Genomic DNA, 16,826 nt, shown 5'->3' on the forward strand with positions numbered 1-16,826 from the left:
ATAATATATACTTTAAAAAAATCAAATCGTGTGTAGAGTGTAGATGAAAATCAGCAACCACTGCCTCACGTCTCCCAAGTCTAAAGCCCTCCAGAAGCAGACACTATTAACTGGTGTTCTCTGATATTATAAATACATTATAACTTAAACATTATCTTTAACTTCCTGTTATAACAGATGTAGGTATAACATCCTAACTTTCTCACACTCCAATTCTCTTCTATATTCATATCACTGTTTTTCATTTAATCAGTAATTATTTATATTATATGAATATATTCATGTTTACTTCATAGTCAGATCATATTATATTATTTTATTTCCTTTTATCACTACTCCTCCAGCCCCTAGAGTTTCTTTCCTGATTGCACAATTGGCTATATCTATGCACTTAATTCCCTGTAAATATCCCATAAGCTCAGTTATCTGCATCTATTTTTACCTCCGGCTGCATTTCACATCAAATATTCTATCAAGCCCTCTTGTTTCATGAAGATCTGGTTCCTACTGTTTTCTTCCCTCTCCATCTAGCATGAACAATTTAGCTTAATAAACCTAATGCAGGGCTAAGATCCTATAACTTTGTTTTATAGCTCTCCTAGGTTAGGCCAGCACTTCTAGATCCCATGTCTTTCTTTTACAATAGGTTTGCAGGTAAAGGTGCCAGAAAAGTAAATTATCTGAGTCCTGGCATATCTGAAAATGTCCTTATTCTACTTTTTAATGTAATATATTTAATGGACAATACAGAAGTTGGAAGTATCTTTTAGAATTTTGAAGGCATTGCTCTGTTATTCTCTGAAACTCTGTGTTGCTGTTGAGAAGTCTGATGCCATTCTAATTCTTTTTTTTTTTTTTTGAGACGGAGTTTCGCTCTGTCACCCAGGCTGGAGTGCAGTGGTGTGACCTTGGCTCACTGCAACCTTTGCCTCTCAGGTTCAAGTGATTCTCCTGCCTCAGGCTTCCGAGTAGCTGGGACTACAAGCGCTCACCACCAAGCCCGGCAATTTTTGTATTTTTAGTAGAGTTGAAATTTCACCATATTGGCCAGGCTGGTCTCGATCTCCTGACCTTGTGATCTGCCTGCCATGGCCTCCAAAGTGCTGGAATTACAGGCGTGAGCCACCATGCCCAGATGCCATTCTAATTCTTTTACTTTGTATAATTTTTTCCTTCTCTCTAGAAATTTATAGGTTATACTTGTCATCCATAATATTTTAAAATATGATTACAAATTTTGATGTGGGTTTCTCCTTGTGCTGCATACTCAGTGTTCCCTTTTAATAAAGAGACATGTTTCTTTTAATTTTCTTGTATTCTTTCATTGAAAATTTCCTCCCCGTTTTTTAGTTTTGTTTTGTTGTTTTGACCTGTTTCATTTTTGTGAATCCTATTAAATTAGGTATTGGCTTGCCTAGATGGATTCTTAGTTATATTTTATTTCCTACTTTCCATTTCTTATTTTCTGTGTCAGTTTATTTTGTTGTTTTATTTTGGGGAGATATTTCCTGAATTTTAATTTTCTAAAATTTCTTTTTTATTTTCTAGTTAAAAATTGAGAGGATATTATATATTTGTTTTTACTTCTAAAAGCTCTTCTTTGATGCTTGACTTTTTAAATAATATCCAGCTGTTGGTTTATGGACATACTGTCTTCTGATACCTCTCCAAGGTATTAATTAGAATTGTTTAAAGTTTCTTTTGTTCTTTTCAATATCTGTTTCCACTGTGTTCCTTTTTTTCTATTTGTCTATACTGAGCTCTCTTTTTCATGCTGGATGCTTTCTGTAAATAAGTGTTAATCCTTAGTTAGAAGTGAGGCAGTGTCAAAGTCATTAGAACCTCTGAGTGGGCTAGAAGTACTTGACTAGCACACTTCACTTTCAAGTGAACCAGAGGGGAGGTTGACTACCTTTCAGGATGGCATACAAATGGCGGTATATATGGAGTTCATTTTTCTTTGGGAGGGGACTTTCAGTTCTCCAGAGAAGGTCTTTCAATATTATTAACCTGAAGTATGAACCAAAGGCATTCTTTGGCTGAGAATGAAGAGTAATGGGCAAGAGGGACATTACTACACTGTATTTAAAATAATCTTTCTATTTAAATAATCTGAATTTAAAATATTCTTCCTTTTTTTATCTCAATACTTCACTGCAATTTTTGCCATGTCTTGAGCCTCTCCTTGGTTACCTGGGAGCAACTCGGCTCCTCACGTATCTTTATGCTCCTCTGAATGCATTTTAAAACACTTTTTTAGAGTGGTTTTAGGCCCACAACAAAATTGAGAGAAGATGCAGAGATTTCCTATATATCCCTGCCCATACACATGCACAGCCTCCCCCATTATCAAAATCCCCACTGGAGTGGAGCGTTTGTCACATTTGATGAAGCTACACTGACACGTCATTATAACTCAAGTTTGCAGTTTTCAGTGGGATCTACTCTGGGTGTACATTCTGAGTGGATTTTAATCTCTTATTTCCTTCAGTCCACTCACCTGCAACCACTCTTGAATCTGCTTGTATCTTCCAGAAATTGTTGATATTTCTTATTCATTCCACCCACTAATATCTTCCCTCATTTTTTTAGCTTTATGGACTTACAACTCATTATAAAATGTTTTTGATATTATTTTAGCAGAATCTTGAGAGGAAGAGAAGATAAAACCTGTGTAGTTACTTACTATCTTTAACCAGAAATCACAGTTTTTATTTTCATAGTTATTTTTGATGGTGGCTGATATTTTTTTATTTTTTTAGAATTTCAGAAAAATAGAAAATTCTTGCTAGACATTTAAGATATAATTGAAAGTTTTGAAAAATTCTCTACCAACAAGTTTAGTACTTGTTAGGGCAATCAAAAAGATCCTGCGTAGTCAAAGGCCTCACTTGAAGTTTAACATGTTAAAAGACACTTCCCATGGTTGATAAAGTAGGAAAAAAAATGCTCTGAACTTAAAAACCTTAGAATGGGCCTGTTCTAAATCTGGTCAGTTTCATTTATTATCTCTATTGATAATAGTAATCAGGGAACAGTTGTGGAACATGGAGCGAGCTGGACTGGCTACAACCAACAGTTTCCCAACAACTGCCAAAGAGCCACCATAGATGGCCTGAAGTCTTGCAGAGGTTGTGTAGAATATCTGCACATCTACCTTCATATTTCTTTATCTGTTCTTCAAATCATTGAGTAATCTTTTCCTTTCCCATTTATTTTGATGCTAAACAATATATTTCTCTCCATATCAAAGAATCTCACTTCTTGTTAATCTGACAAGACATTATGTAGGATGCCTGAAGTTGTAACATTGTGAAATAAGGGTAATTATGGCTACAGTAGAAGAGTTAAACTTTGATGTCTTGGTTGAGATGTTAGATGACATTGGGAGGGACAAGCAGCAAGGGAGAAAGCAGAATGAGTTCATTATTTTTGGCAAAATATTTCCATATGTACCTGACTGACGTTTATAACTAAGTTTCCACATAGAATTATTCCAGAAATTAGACTCCAGAAGTGTGAGATTCAGGTGGTTGTTCTGCTAATATTTCAACTCTGATGGTGCAGAAGGCAGTCTGTGTTCTTCATGAATAATAGATAAGCACTGATCACTTCATTTTAAGTGGAATTCAAACCAAAAAAGAGTTGATGTTTATGTCATTTTAAAATTCAGGATTGGAAAAAGAAAGAACATTTATCAAGTGAGCTAACAATGAAAAAAAACGTAGAAGTGTATCAACTTTCAAGACTTAGTTTCTTAGAAGGTAGTCCCCACAACTAGCTAAGACTAATTCCACTTCTGAAATAAAGAGCATCTTCTAATTAATAATTCATTTTATAATTCAGCTGCCCTCCTGGCCTTCCTCGTGTTTAGAGGGGAGTGAAAAATAAGCCAATAATTATACATTAGAATGTGACATATACACAATAAAGAGAGGTATGTTCAATGAGCAACGTGAAGCACAGGTTTCCAGTTGACCCAAGACATGAGCCTGAATCCCAGCTCTGTCACATAATATGTATATAACCTTAGGCAAATCTTGAGAAACCAACATTCAATACTTACTAAAGAAAAGCAAATAAGGCAGCTCCCTGCCCTTAAGAAAGTTACAGAAGAGGCAGACAAATGTGTTATTTAGGAAAAAGAGTGACGATTGCTATGGCAGAAGAATGTACAGGGTGCTATGGGAATACATAAAGGTGCATTTAAATCAAATGAAATGTCCGTGAAAACGGCAGAGATGTGAACTTTGAAAAACCAAGAAGGTGTAAGGGGTGGGATTCCAAGTAAAAGCAAGGACATAAAAGTTTATGTGAACATGTTCAGGGGTTGGACAACCTCTTAGAGACAAGGAGAGCCAAAGAAGGGTTTTAAATGGGAAGGTCAGGTTTTCAAATTAGGATTTTAGTCAGAGCAATTGAGAGCAATATAGAGGGTAGATAGAACAAGAGGAGACTCACAATAGGGAGGTTGGTAATTTATCAGATACTCCTGGTGAGAAAGAATACAATACGCATAGAGCATTCCAGGTAAAAATGGTGAGGGACTGAGGCTACAGGGGACTGGCTTGTCCAGGTTTGCTTGGGACTTTTGTGGATGTAGCACTGAAAGTTCCATGTCCCAGTTTACCTGGACTATCTTGGTTTTAAAAACACGGCAAGTCTCATGTCCCAGGAAATTCTTCACACCCAGACAAAGCAAAATATGCTGAAGGTAGAAGAGAAATGGCTGGGAACACTAATCCAAGTGACATCCAGGAGGTAATACTGATAAGACACAGAATTAGTTGGATGTTGGAAGAGTGGTGAGAGAGAGGGAGAAGATGAAGATAGTAATAAGGTTTGTAGTTTGTTTGATGGAGAAGCTCACTGTAGCATTATCCAAGAGAGATTATATCAGTACATGTAAATTCTTTCAGATCATGGACTTTTACCTCTACTTCACAATCCTAGCCAATCACAAAACTTCTGTATGTGTGTTCATCATAGCGATGTCCTGTCTTAATTCTAGCATTTTGATTGATTTGCTATTTGGATCAAAAAATATCAGTACAAAGCAATCTTTTAATGGCTACATCTTTCATCGGTTCCATAAGATGGAAATATGTAGCAATACCCTGACCACGACATGGCAAGGTGGAGACAGTCTACTGATCCAAAGTACAGGGATTGGTATTTCTATTTTTTTAGATTATTCTCTGCAGGTCAGGATTGAATTTTACAATCTGGCTCTCCGAAATGGTCCATTTTGACATTAATGCCTCATGATCCCTGGCAGTTTGCTGAATTTAGTTCTCTGAACACGTCAAAAATAAACAAACTTCAGGGTACCATTCTTATAAAACACATTTTAAATGTTGCCATTTAGAAAATCCCAGAGAGAAATAAAAGTAGCTAGTCAGCTCATCTTAAAATTTTCAACTAGATATTTGATATTTATGTTGTTTTTCTAATTCCTGGACGATGAATCACATTCTTTCATTCTTTCCTAAACCAGCTTGATTGTCCAAGCCACAGATAAAGGGATGCCCAGGCTTTCTAATACAACTGTGATCAAGATACAGGTGACTGATATAAATGACAATGCCCCAGCTTTTCTCCACTCTGAAGCAGTGGAAATTGCAGAAGGTAAGTGTGACAACTTGGCCTAGTGGTTTTGATTAACTTGTATAATATCATTTTCTATTTTCTTTAGCCAGACACTGTATTAAACATGAATGCTGATCCTCAACAACCATGCAAGCTAGATCACTTTTGTCTTCCTTTTGCAGAATAGAAAATGGATGGCCCTAAATATTAAATGTCAAAGGAGTAAAATGTTAAAGCTGCGATTTGCACTCAGATCAGCTGGAGGCCAAGTCCCCTTGCTCTAACCGTCATTCCTTACAGTATCTGTTTACATATGGACATTTCTCACAAATTAAATCTACTCTGTGAAGAAGTATATTTTGTTTACTGTGATAACCATTGTGAGCCTCCTCTAAGAAGAATCAGCATTCATAACTCTGTCAGTCTTTTCAGGATACTAATAACAAGTAATTAGATGTTTAATGAAGTGAATTAGATGTTTATTGCACAAAGCCATCGTTTTTCCCAGAATAACCTAATCGTCAATGTTTGTATTACACTAATCGTAGAGGTTGAAACTGGAAAGTTTTTAAGTGAGATGCTGGTTAATTTTTTTTTTTTTTTTTTTTTTGAGACCAAGTCTCACCCTGTTGCCCAAGCTGGAGGGCAGTGGTGTGATCTTGGCTTACTGCAACCTCTGCCTACTGGGTTCAAGTGATTCTCCTGCTTCAGCCTCCCAAGTAGCTGGGACTACAGGCATGTGCCACCATGCCAGGCTAATTTTTGTATTTTTTGTAAGACGGGGTTTCACTATATTGGCCAGGCTGGTCTTGAACTCCTGACGTCATGATCTGCCCGCCTTGGCCTCCCAAATTTTAGGGATTACAGGCATGAGCCACCACGCCCATCCGGTTAATTTTCATTATTTGGATCTGTGGATTACCAATGATCCCATAGTCTGTGGACCCAAAGTTGTCCATGGTCAATGGCTGCGCTGGTGAAACACAACCTAAGTCTTTATAGTTGAAGTTGAAAATAATGGGGGCCCCTTGCTTGCTTCTCTACTTCACTCTTAATACTAAACTAATTCCTAAAAATGTTTCTAACATTTTATCATATTCACTTTCTAAACAAATTACAATCATCACCTCTCACAGAGGGAAATACTCCAGAAATGTTTATTCATAGAGATATCTACAAATATTATAGCCTACAAATAAAAGAAATTATCCAGTTCTGCCTCTCACACATTTGATGTATTTTCATTTGATTTTATGGAAGGTTCTATTTTTCAGCACATGCAATTACTGGTAAAATATAGCAATGGGCCTAATATAAATGTATCACAAGAAGAAACTACATAAATCAAAACATGCTGAATGGGGTATGGTGTGGTTAGTGCACATTGAGAGTGTTCAAGCTTGAAAATGGCAAATTATGAGTTTCATATACAGTGGAACTATTCTGAGCATCTTGGCATATTCTTTCCACCTGTACCATATCGGTAAGCCTAAAAACAAAGTCCCTTTCATGGGCTGTTTAGGCTAGAGAACATATGTGGTGAGTGAGGCACTGAGCATGCCATCTATTTTGTAATGGTGAATAATATTCAAGATTTGCTTTCCTCACTAGTACTATGTAGACTTTGTTTTTCTATAGTCTTAATAATTTTGAGATTTAAGAAAAAAAATCAGTGTGTGCACCACTCTAAAAGAAATAATTGTTCAAAAATAAATTTAAGGAAATAAGTATCTAATTCTAACATTAGTGCCCAAATATTTAAACTGACCTACTTTTGACAATGCCATATTTTGTAATAATGTTCTGAGTAATACCCTTCATCCCATTCACATACCCCATGAAGATACGATTTTGATACAGAAACTGTATATTGTAAATAAGTGGCTTAGAATGTTTTCTTGTTACTAGAATTGTGTTGTAAGCATACGATGAAAATAATGTAAAATAAAAATTAAATACACCCTACCTCCTCAATTCCCTACTCAGTGGTAAATTTTCACTTTTATTGGGCTCATAAATTCTTCAAAGTTTTTGTTCAGTGCATAATGAGCTTTGTACGAGAAATCAGGCCAAGAAAGAGAAAATCATGTTGGACTTAGAATCAAAACACTTGGATGGAACTATGAAATAAATGTATTTCAAAGGATGAATTTTAATGGAGACTGACACTGGTCATGACTATTTCAGATTCTTTGCCTGGTGTAATTGTGACTCATGTGTCAGTCCATGATGTGGATTTGAATTCAGCTTTCATATTCAGTTTTGCCAAAGAGAGTAATCCTGGAACCAAGTTTGCTATTGATCAGAACACTGGAGCGGTGGTGTTGGTGAAAACACTGGATTTTGAAGAAGTGACTGAATATCGGCTGCTCATCCAAATTTCTGATTCAGTGCACCGCACAGAGGGAGCACTCGTAGTCCGTGTGCTGGACGTCAACGATAATCCACCAGTGTTTTCTCAAGAATTCTATCAGGTAAAGGGTTTACAGGGATGCTGAAACCACAGCCAAAACTAGAAAGAATAGAGAATGATGTAAGCCTTCCATCGCCGACAGACTGATTCAAACAGACAGCATTCACTGTTTTTAGTGCCTAAGTTAATGCTGTGGGTTTTATACTTAATATCATGGAGTCTATAAGTACATATGGAAATGAAAGTCTCATTCGACTTAGTTTACTACATATATATATATATATATATATATATTTACTTTTTAGAGGTTGTAGTCCAGTGTTTCATGACAATTGGAACCTACCTAATATTTGCAAAACCACTGATAAGATTGCATTATCGGCAGTTAATTTGGGAAAATTCTTTCTTTCATAGACATATTTTTGGAATGCATTGATTAAAATTTTACAGAAAAAAATCATAAACAAAACTATAAATTGGAAATTTCAGCTTTTAGAGCATAGTATATGTTTATAGAAGTAAGGGCCAGGATAGCATTCAACTCAATACTTGCAAATGGACTCCAGAACTTTTGAATGTAGCAAATGCAAGATTTAAGTGTAAACACAAGGGGAGGTTAACCTAAGTAATGATCCCCTGTGAAGGCCTGCTTGAATTATGCCATACTGTAATATAATACATTAGTGAATGTATTAACTATCTTCTGACACATAGGAACAGTTTAGAAGAATTTTTTTTTATAATAAAAAAATGGAATAAAATAATTTTTAAAACTTATTTTTTTCTGGCCAGGTGTGGTGGCTTACCCCTGTAATCCCAGCACTTTGGGAGGCCAAGGTTGGTGGTTCATCTGAGATTAGGAGTTCAAGACCAGCCTGGCCAACATGGTGCAACCACGTCTCTACTAAAAATATAAAAATTAGCCTGGCATGGTGGTGGGCACCTGTAGTATCAGCTACTCAGGAGGCCAAGGCAGGAGAGCTACCTGAACCCAGGAGGCAGAGGTTATGGTGAGTCAAGATAGCACCACTGCACTCCAGCCTGGGCGATAAGAGTCAAACTTTGTTTCAAAAACAAAACAAACAGTATCTTTTTTTTTCAGACTCCAGGGACTATTCACACAATATTTTTAATATGTCAATTCCATAAATTAATATGTGTAATAAAGTCAGGTTGTATTATATGGTTTCCATAATCAAAATGAATAAAATGACCTCAAGTTCTGGCCCTGTTTGTGAAAATATCTTCAGCCTTTAAACACAATGTCCCTATTTTTCTCTTTTTCCCTCAGGCCACAGTTCCTGAATCAATACCTGTGGGGTATTCAGTGCTGACTGTGTCAGCCACAGACGTAGAAAGCAACGCGAACATTTCTTACAGAATTCTTTCCTCTTCTAAGGAATTCTCCATTGATCCTAAGAATGGTGAGTTATTTATAGTTGCATTAGTGCTCATAGGTTGGCGTTTCAAAGTGGAAACCTAATGTAACCCTTTCTAAATGCCCCTAAAAAAGTACCCCCCCTCCATGGAATAAGAAGCATGACTGTTTAATTACTCTTCACATCAAGTGCTGCAGTAGCCAATGCCAGTGTTATTTCTCTTCTCCAACATCTCAGTGGCTGGAAAGCAAAAGTCCCTGGTTAAATGCTGGTAAATGCTCACAAATTCAGTGACCCCAGTAAAATAAACACTCAGGTTCATTCTCCCAACTAAGCTCAGTTCAGGCAATTATCCCAGGAATCAGCAGGAATCAAAATGATGTTGAATGAATTATTCTGTGCTGAAGACTTCATCTTACTAGAGTTTGGATGCTTTTCCCCAAGCCAAGTTAAAAAAATCAGTAATAGCATTATGTGTTCAGTAAGCACAAGAATCATTTAAAAAGGAAAATTATTTAAGCATCTCTATCAACTAGCAACAATTGTGGTATTTTGGTTTATTTGATGCTTCCCAAAGCTTTTTGTCTTTTTATCAGAGACCAAGACATTTGTGGTTGTGAAATGCATTCAGACAAGTGATTCCACATTCAATTAAACAGTATATAGAGAAAGTTTAACAGTGAGTGAACATTAAAAGCTAAATTTTATACAGAGGAATAATTAGCAAAACAATGTCCCTAGCAGAGCATAATGGAAAATAATAGGACCTGGGACACATCACACTCATCCATGATTTCACAAGTGAGAGTTCATTTTAAAATCAACCTTGGGATTACCTGAAAGGGGAATTTAGTCCCAAAATACCAGCATGAAGCCCACCTGGTGTTGTAAATGGAGAAGAATATCATGTATCATGTTGCCCGTGGATTACTCCATGAACACAAACATATCATGCTCTCTCTCTCTCTCGTCTCATATGATGGCAACTGCCACCCTGGCCACAGCAGATCACAGTGTGCAAGTCTTTCTGAGCACTCAATCCTTAGCAACACTCTCATTTGACATGTGCTGTCAACAAATTTTGCACTGAGCTGTTGATTCAAACATTTTTTAAGCATTAAATGACAGTCTATTTAGTTCATAGTGGGACTCTAATTGAAATGTGGCATTTAAATGTCAACATTCTGTATTCTTTCTTAGTGACCATCCTTAAGACACTTTTATCTTAAAAATGTTTTAACACACATATTTATAAAACTATGTGTTTCTATATTTACCACAATAAACTCTATTAGCTACATTCAGCAATAAGGGAAAAATCAACTTGCATGACCTTTAGGAAAGCCCATCTCAACAGTAACTCAGCATTACCGTTTTTACTGCTTTCATTTGCTTGGGTGTCAACAAGTATTTCCAGAATAAGTATCTTATTTTATTTTATCATTATTTGTGGAGACGGAGTCTCACTCTGTCGCCTAGCCTGGAGAGCAGCAGCATGATCTCAGCTCACTGCAACCTCTGCCTCACAGGTTCAATCAATTCTCCTGCCTCAGCCTCCCAAGTAGCTGGGACTACAGGCATGTGCTACCACATCTGGCTAATATTTTTGTTTTTAGTAGAGACGGAGTTTCACTATGTTGGCCAGGATGGTCTCAATCTCCTGACCTCGTGATCTGCCCGCCTCGGTCTCCCAAAGTGCTAGGATTACGGGTGTGAGCCACCGTGCCCTGCCCAGAATAAGTATCTTTATGCCAGAATATCTCTATACATGTGTTTGTGGGTAGTAGAATCGGGTATAAATTTTACAAACAAAAACTTTTTTAAGAATAGTGGAACAACTTACTCTACAAAAATAAAATTCAGAGAAATTTGTGGCAAAAGCAACCTCAAGCTGCACACATATTTCACAGAGTGAATGTCACGAATATTATTTCTGTATCTTACATGTTATAAACATATACATATATACAATAATTTGTATTTCTATTTGGAGTTATTAAGGTTGTGACTTAACAAATCTAACAAAGAACTGAACATATATTAGTAGACATTCAGTAATCGTCTGCTGATTAAATGGATCATGAAACTGCACCTCATAATGCTGAAATACTATGTCTTATTTTTCAGGCACAATATTTACTACCGGTCCCGTATTGCTTCTGGATAAAATATCAACAACTCAATTTCTTGTTGAAGCCAGTGATGGTGGAAATCCTGAACTGAGAGCTCTTGCATTAGTGGAGATAGGAATACAAGATATGAACAATCATGCCCCCGAGTTCACAGTCAAATCCTATAAACTTAGCCTAAGTGAGGATGCTCTGATTGGAAGCACGCTTGTTACATTTTCAAACATCGACCGTGACTGGACCCCTGAAAACACATATGTTGAATATTCCATCATCAGTGGTAATTTACAGAACAATTTTCATGTGGAAACTAATTTCATTCATTTAGGATATCCTTATAAGCAAGTCGCTTACCTTGTGTTGCTTCACAGTCTGGACAGAGAAGCAAGTGCTAGCCATGAGATTGTCATTCTAGCATCTGACAGTGGCTGCCCTCCATTGAGTGCCACAGCTGTCATATCAATACAAGTACTTGATGTCAACGACAATCCTCCAAACTTCAGCAGCCTGAGCTATCACACCCATGTCAAGGAAAGCACCCCTCTAGGGAGTCACATCACTGTGGTCTCAGCAAATGATCGTGACACAGGGTCACATGCGGAAATCATCTACCACATCATTTCTGGAAATGAGAAAGGACATTTTTATTTAGAAGAAAACACTGGAGTTCTTTATTTGATTAAACCTCTGGATTATGAAGAAATGACAAAATTCACCTTAACTATCCAAGCTTCAGATGCAGAAAAGAAATACTTCTCTTTTGCAGTTGTGTTTGTTAATGTCCTGGACGATAACGACCATGCACCTCAGTTTATGTTTTCAAGTTTCAGCTGTGTTGTTCCTGAAAATCTGCCTGTTTCCTCTACCATATGCTCTATCAATGCTCTGGATTTTGATGCAGGTCCGTATGGAGAATTGACCTATTCTATTGTATCACCCTGTTTACTCATTCATGGAATGTCTTACAATCACGATCTCTTCCTCATTGACCCTTTGACAGGGGATATTCATACTAAGCAAATCCTTGACTATGAAAATGGCAATAAATACTGCCTCACAGTCCAAGCCAAAGACAAAGGTGATGCAACAGCCTCCTTAGTGGTCTGGGTGGATATTGAAGGGATAGATGAATTTGAGCCCATTTTCACTCAAGATCAGTACCTTTTCACCCTCCCAGAAAAGAATAAAGACAGACAGTTGATTGGAAGAGTGGAAGCCTCAGATGCAGACGCTGGTATTGATGGAGTCATTCTTTACTCTCTTGGAACCTCATCTCCTTTCTTTTCAGTAAATAAAACCAATGGAAATATTTATTTGATTAGAGCCCTTCCTCTAATAAAAAGTCAAGTCAACAAAGAAGATATCATGGAAATGAAAATAATCGCTCATAGCCCCAAACCAGACTCCAAGTTTGCATCTTGCACTGTTTTTGTGAATGTGTCTTTCTCCCCTGAAGGAACACACTTGGCAGTGTTCGCCAGCAGCTTTTCAATCAGCCTGGTGGTCTCCTTTTTAGTGTTTCTGATACTCATCTGCATTCTAATTGTACTGATTTTAAGACATAAACAAAAAGACACAATAAACAATTATGAGGAGAAGAAAACCTCATCTTTAGATACGGACTTGAAAGTTACCAGGGATCCCAATGTGCCCAAAGCCTTCCAGAAAACTGATGACTGCAGTAACAAGGTGGTGCCCATGGATGCCACGCCGGAATGGTTGAGTTTAATTAGTATCATGGAGAAGGACATTGTCAATCTGTATAGACACTCAAACTCCAGTGGCCACTGTTCTGTGGAAGGAGAAACTGCAGAAGACAAGGAAATCCAGAGGATAAATGAGCATCCCTACAGAAAGGGCTCAGACTCAGCTCTGAGTGACTGCGAGTCCAGGGTGCCAGACTCGGGTATCCCCAGGGACTCGGACCAGCTCTCCTGCCTATCTGGGGAAACCGATGTGATGGTGACTGCTGAAACAGCAGATGCCAGCCAAATGCTTGGGGAAGGAGATCAAGGGGAAAGCTGCAGTACCATCTGTGGTCAAAATAATGTGTTACCCCAGACAGTTCAGAAGAGAGAGGCAAAAAAGAGCATCCTGGCTGATGCTAGAAAAGAGTCTGTCTTTATTTCAGGTGATCAAGAAGTAAGGTGTGCAGCTCTTTCAACTCAGACAACCTCTAATCATGATGGAAGAGGTAACTGTCACTGGAATTATCTTCTCAGTTGGGAACCCAAGTTCCAGCCTCTTGCCTCAGTATTTAATGATATTGCGAAACTAAAGGATGAACATGTGCATATGCCTGGCATTCCAAAAGAGAAGAAATCTTTTGTTTTTCCACCCCCTTTGATAACAGCAATAGCCCAGCCTGGGATTAAAGCAGTCCCACCAAGAATGCCAGCAGTAACCCTGGGGCAGGTGCCTCAGAAACACCCACGCTCTCCCATCCCCTATCATCTTGGTTCTCTGCCAGAAGCCATGACTCCCAGTTTTTCTCCATCTCTTTCCCTATTGACCATGCAGCCTCCTGCCTTGTCTCCGCTGTTATCAGAAGGAGAATTATTAGGAACACAAGTCAGTGGTACGTGCCATGAACTTAAAGTAGAAGATGAAATTCAAATATAAAACCACTGGGATGCCAAGTACCTGCTCACCATCGGTCATGAATAAAAGAACAAACATTCTCAGCCAGCAACTCAAGATTGGGCTCATTTTTATCTAAAAGCAAGTGATGTACTTTAGTCAGAGTTTTTAAAACCTCCCCATTAAAGTTTCTCGAATTTCTTCCAGCCTTAATGAAAAATTATTTCCTCTTTTAATCCTTATATGTTGCTCTCAGGACTCATATTTGTATATATCAAGTAGTGTATATTCTGTCATACTTGTTGTCTGTATGATTAGACTTCCAAAGGACACAGTGAACTTAACTGACTGCCAGGATGTTTATATGGTAACAAAGTATAGTGTACTCTGGTCACACTGCTGCTGATTACACTGCTATATCTAAAACAAATTAGTAAAGGCAAAATATGGGATAAGTTTAGGTCAGAACGTATTATAACAGACAGGGGAAGTCTAAATGGATAAACTTTAGTTTTAAGATAAAGCAGCAGTCGGTGGATCTCATATATCTAGAGGAGTATTTCTCCATTTTTTTCCCCAAAATATCACACCTGTAGAGTTTAACCATAATTGAAGTTCAATTTGGAGTCTTTTGGAAATCTAATGAGAAATTAAGAACGGAATTTATCATAACTCTGTGCCAATAAGGTGAAAACAAATAAGATAATTATTCCTGATTAAATAAACCAGAAAAGCATGTTCATGATAGAGGGCCAGGATTGATACAGTATTTATGTGATTTGCTATCACCTAAGATATATTATCTTGGCCTTTACAAACAGAATGGCTTTTTTTTTCCAGGCCTTGTCTTATAAGTCGGTGTGAGTAAAGACATTAAACTTCAAAGATTAATTTATAGAAATTTCTTCATTTTATTTTCTTCTAGATACAGTAACTTTTTGTGTGAAATAATTTATCCACTCAGTTTTTAAAGTTTGTGTAGATAAAATCATGTTATTAGCTAATGATAAATCTCATAGAATAATTTAGCAATATATTTTTAAATGAAGTTTTTTTATGAAAATGTTTCTACTACAAAAGTTAAGAAGTCAGAAGTCTTTTAACCATTCGCTCACACTCGTTCAGCTTTAACTGTCAACAGGTAGAGCAGTTTGGCACATGGTTAAAATGACTCTGTACAATTACTATTTTAGAAATATAGCAGTGCTATGTGGTGCTCATATACAGTGCTCTAGCCTTCTTTCTGATGAGTCTGGGAATCCCTCAAAGATTCTCATCCCTCTCAGGAAGGCGGAGTGCATCCTGATGATGGTGGTCCAGAAGTCGTCTTCCCGTGGTTGGCACCAGGGCCAGGTGTTAGGCTAACAGTTCAGGAATTCTAATGTGAAATCTAAAGGGTATTGTGTGGCTTTCTTAGTAGTTAGGATGGGCTTCTACTACAGAAATAGTTCCTTTGTGTTTTTCTTCCGTAGGCATCATCTGTGAAATTTTGTGACATAATTAATTTCTCTTAACTAAAAAAGAATGCAGGGTGCAGTGTTTGATATCTGGTTTTGTAGATAAATGATTCTACAGCTTCCTATGCTGATATTATCTATTATATATCTATGCTGACTCAGATTGAGAACAAATGTATAAAGCTACATTACAAACTGTATGAAACATGAAGGTTTTTTAATAAGCCTGAAATCCTAGGAAAAATCCTGTAGAGTGGGGAATTTAAGTAGTATGAGACTGATACATGTTTCTCCTTTTCTTCCTGGAATCTGGGAAGAAGATTTCATGACTTATGTAAAAAACAAAACAAAACAAAACAAAAAAACCCACACAGTTAATGATTTATGTGTTCCACTATTTATTATCTTTTTGACTCTTTTGAAAACACTGCTTTGAGCATAGAAAGAAAGTCTATACTGTTTTTCCTAATTGTGTATGGAAGTTTTCTTTTCACAACAGAATTATTTCTGGAAACTAAGAACGTTTTGTTGTTTTTAATTAAACAGGTTCTTTATTTACTATGCTTAAAAATAGTTATTCATCTACCTATTTCCTAAGTTATTTATTGCTGTGATTTATTTACTCATTATGGATGTGATTCAGTATTTTTTCTAGCCATTTCATAAAAAAAAGAAGACATGTAGTTGTTGTTAGAGCTTCTTACCAATATTTAATGGACTTTTAATTGATAGATTTATTAATCTGTATCCAGTGCCACACCACCACCAAACAAGTACTACAAGTGGGATTGTGGGTAAAAATGTGAACACTCTGGTTAAGTGTTTGCAATAAATCGTGTGTCAGCCCTTTCAACTAGACTGCTTTTTTTTCCTAAGTAAACAATATAATTTGTACATTTTTCCTTCAAGTTTAATATTAACTTGCCTCATATGTTCTGGGTTACTTTGCTGATCTATGCACTGGCTTTAGCACTCTGGAGGGGGTACAGAACTTGTTAGTGGAAAATCATATTAAGCCCCAAATTCATAAGCTATAAAATAAAAGACAGTTGTCTCTTGTGGAATTTTGGCTGCTTGAAATTCTGGACTTTCTTGTTGGCAGCCTTAAAATACTGGTGTAAATCAGTACCAAATGGATATCAAAATTCCATGTCCTAGTAGTAATCATTGAATTGGCTTCCAAAACAGATTCCTGGGCAAAGAAAAAGAAAAATGCTGTATCTTTAGGGATTTGATCATTTAACTCTTTTAAAGATTATTAAAATGCACTCTACACTAC

The 16,826-nt window shown here is 37.0% G+C and overlaps 1 protein-coding gene across 1 annotated transcript in view; it reads left to right on the plus strand.

Annotated features, from left to right (window-relative positions):
- The window catches only part of DCHS2 (dachsous cadherin-related 2), a 270,255-nt gene extending 253,644 nt beyond the window's left edge, over positions 1 to 16,611 (plus strand). The window contains exons 17-20 of the mRNA XM_021666706.2: positions 5,498 to 5,628; positions 7,777 to 8,063; positions 9,294 to 9,426; positions 11,509 to 16,611. Of these exons, the coding sequence (XP_021522381.2) occupies positions 5,498 to 5,628; positions 7,777 to 8,063; positions 9,294 to 9,426; positions 11,509 to 14,132 (3,175 nt within the window). The 3' untranslated portion in view covers positions 14,133 to 16,611. The remainder of the gene's footprint in view (positions 1 to 5,497; positions 5,629 to 7,776; positions 8,064 to 9,293; positions 9,427 to 11,508) is intronic.
- Positions 16,612 to 16,826: the final 215 nt, after the last annotated feature.

The sequence above is a fragment of the Aotus nancymaae genome, unplaced genomic scaffold (assembly GCF_030222135.1).
Source record: "Aotus nancymaae isolate 86718 unplaced genomic scaffold, 86718_ANA_hifiasm-v0.15.2.pri h1tg000033l, whole genome shotgun sequence".
Classification (NCBI taxonomy): domain Eukaryota; kingdom Metazoa; phylum Chordata; class Mammalia; order Primates; family Aotidae; genus Aotus; species Aotus nancymaae.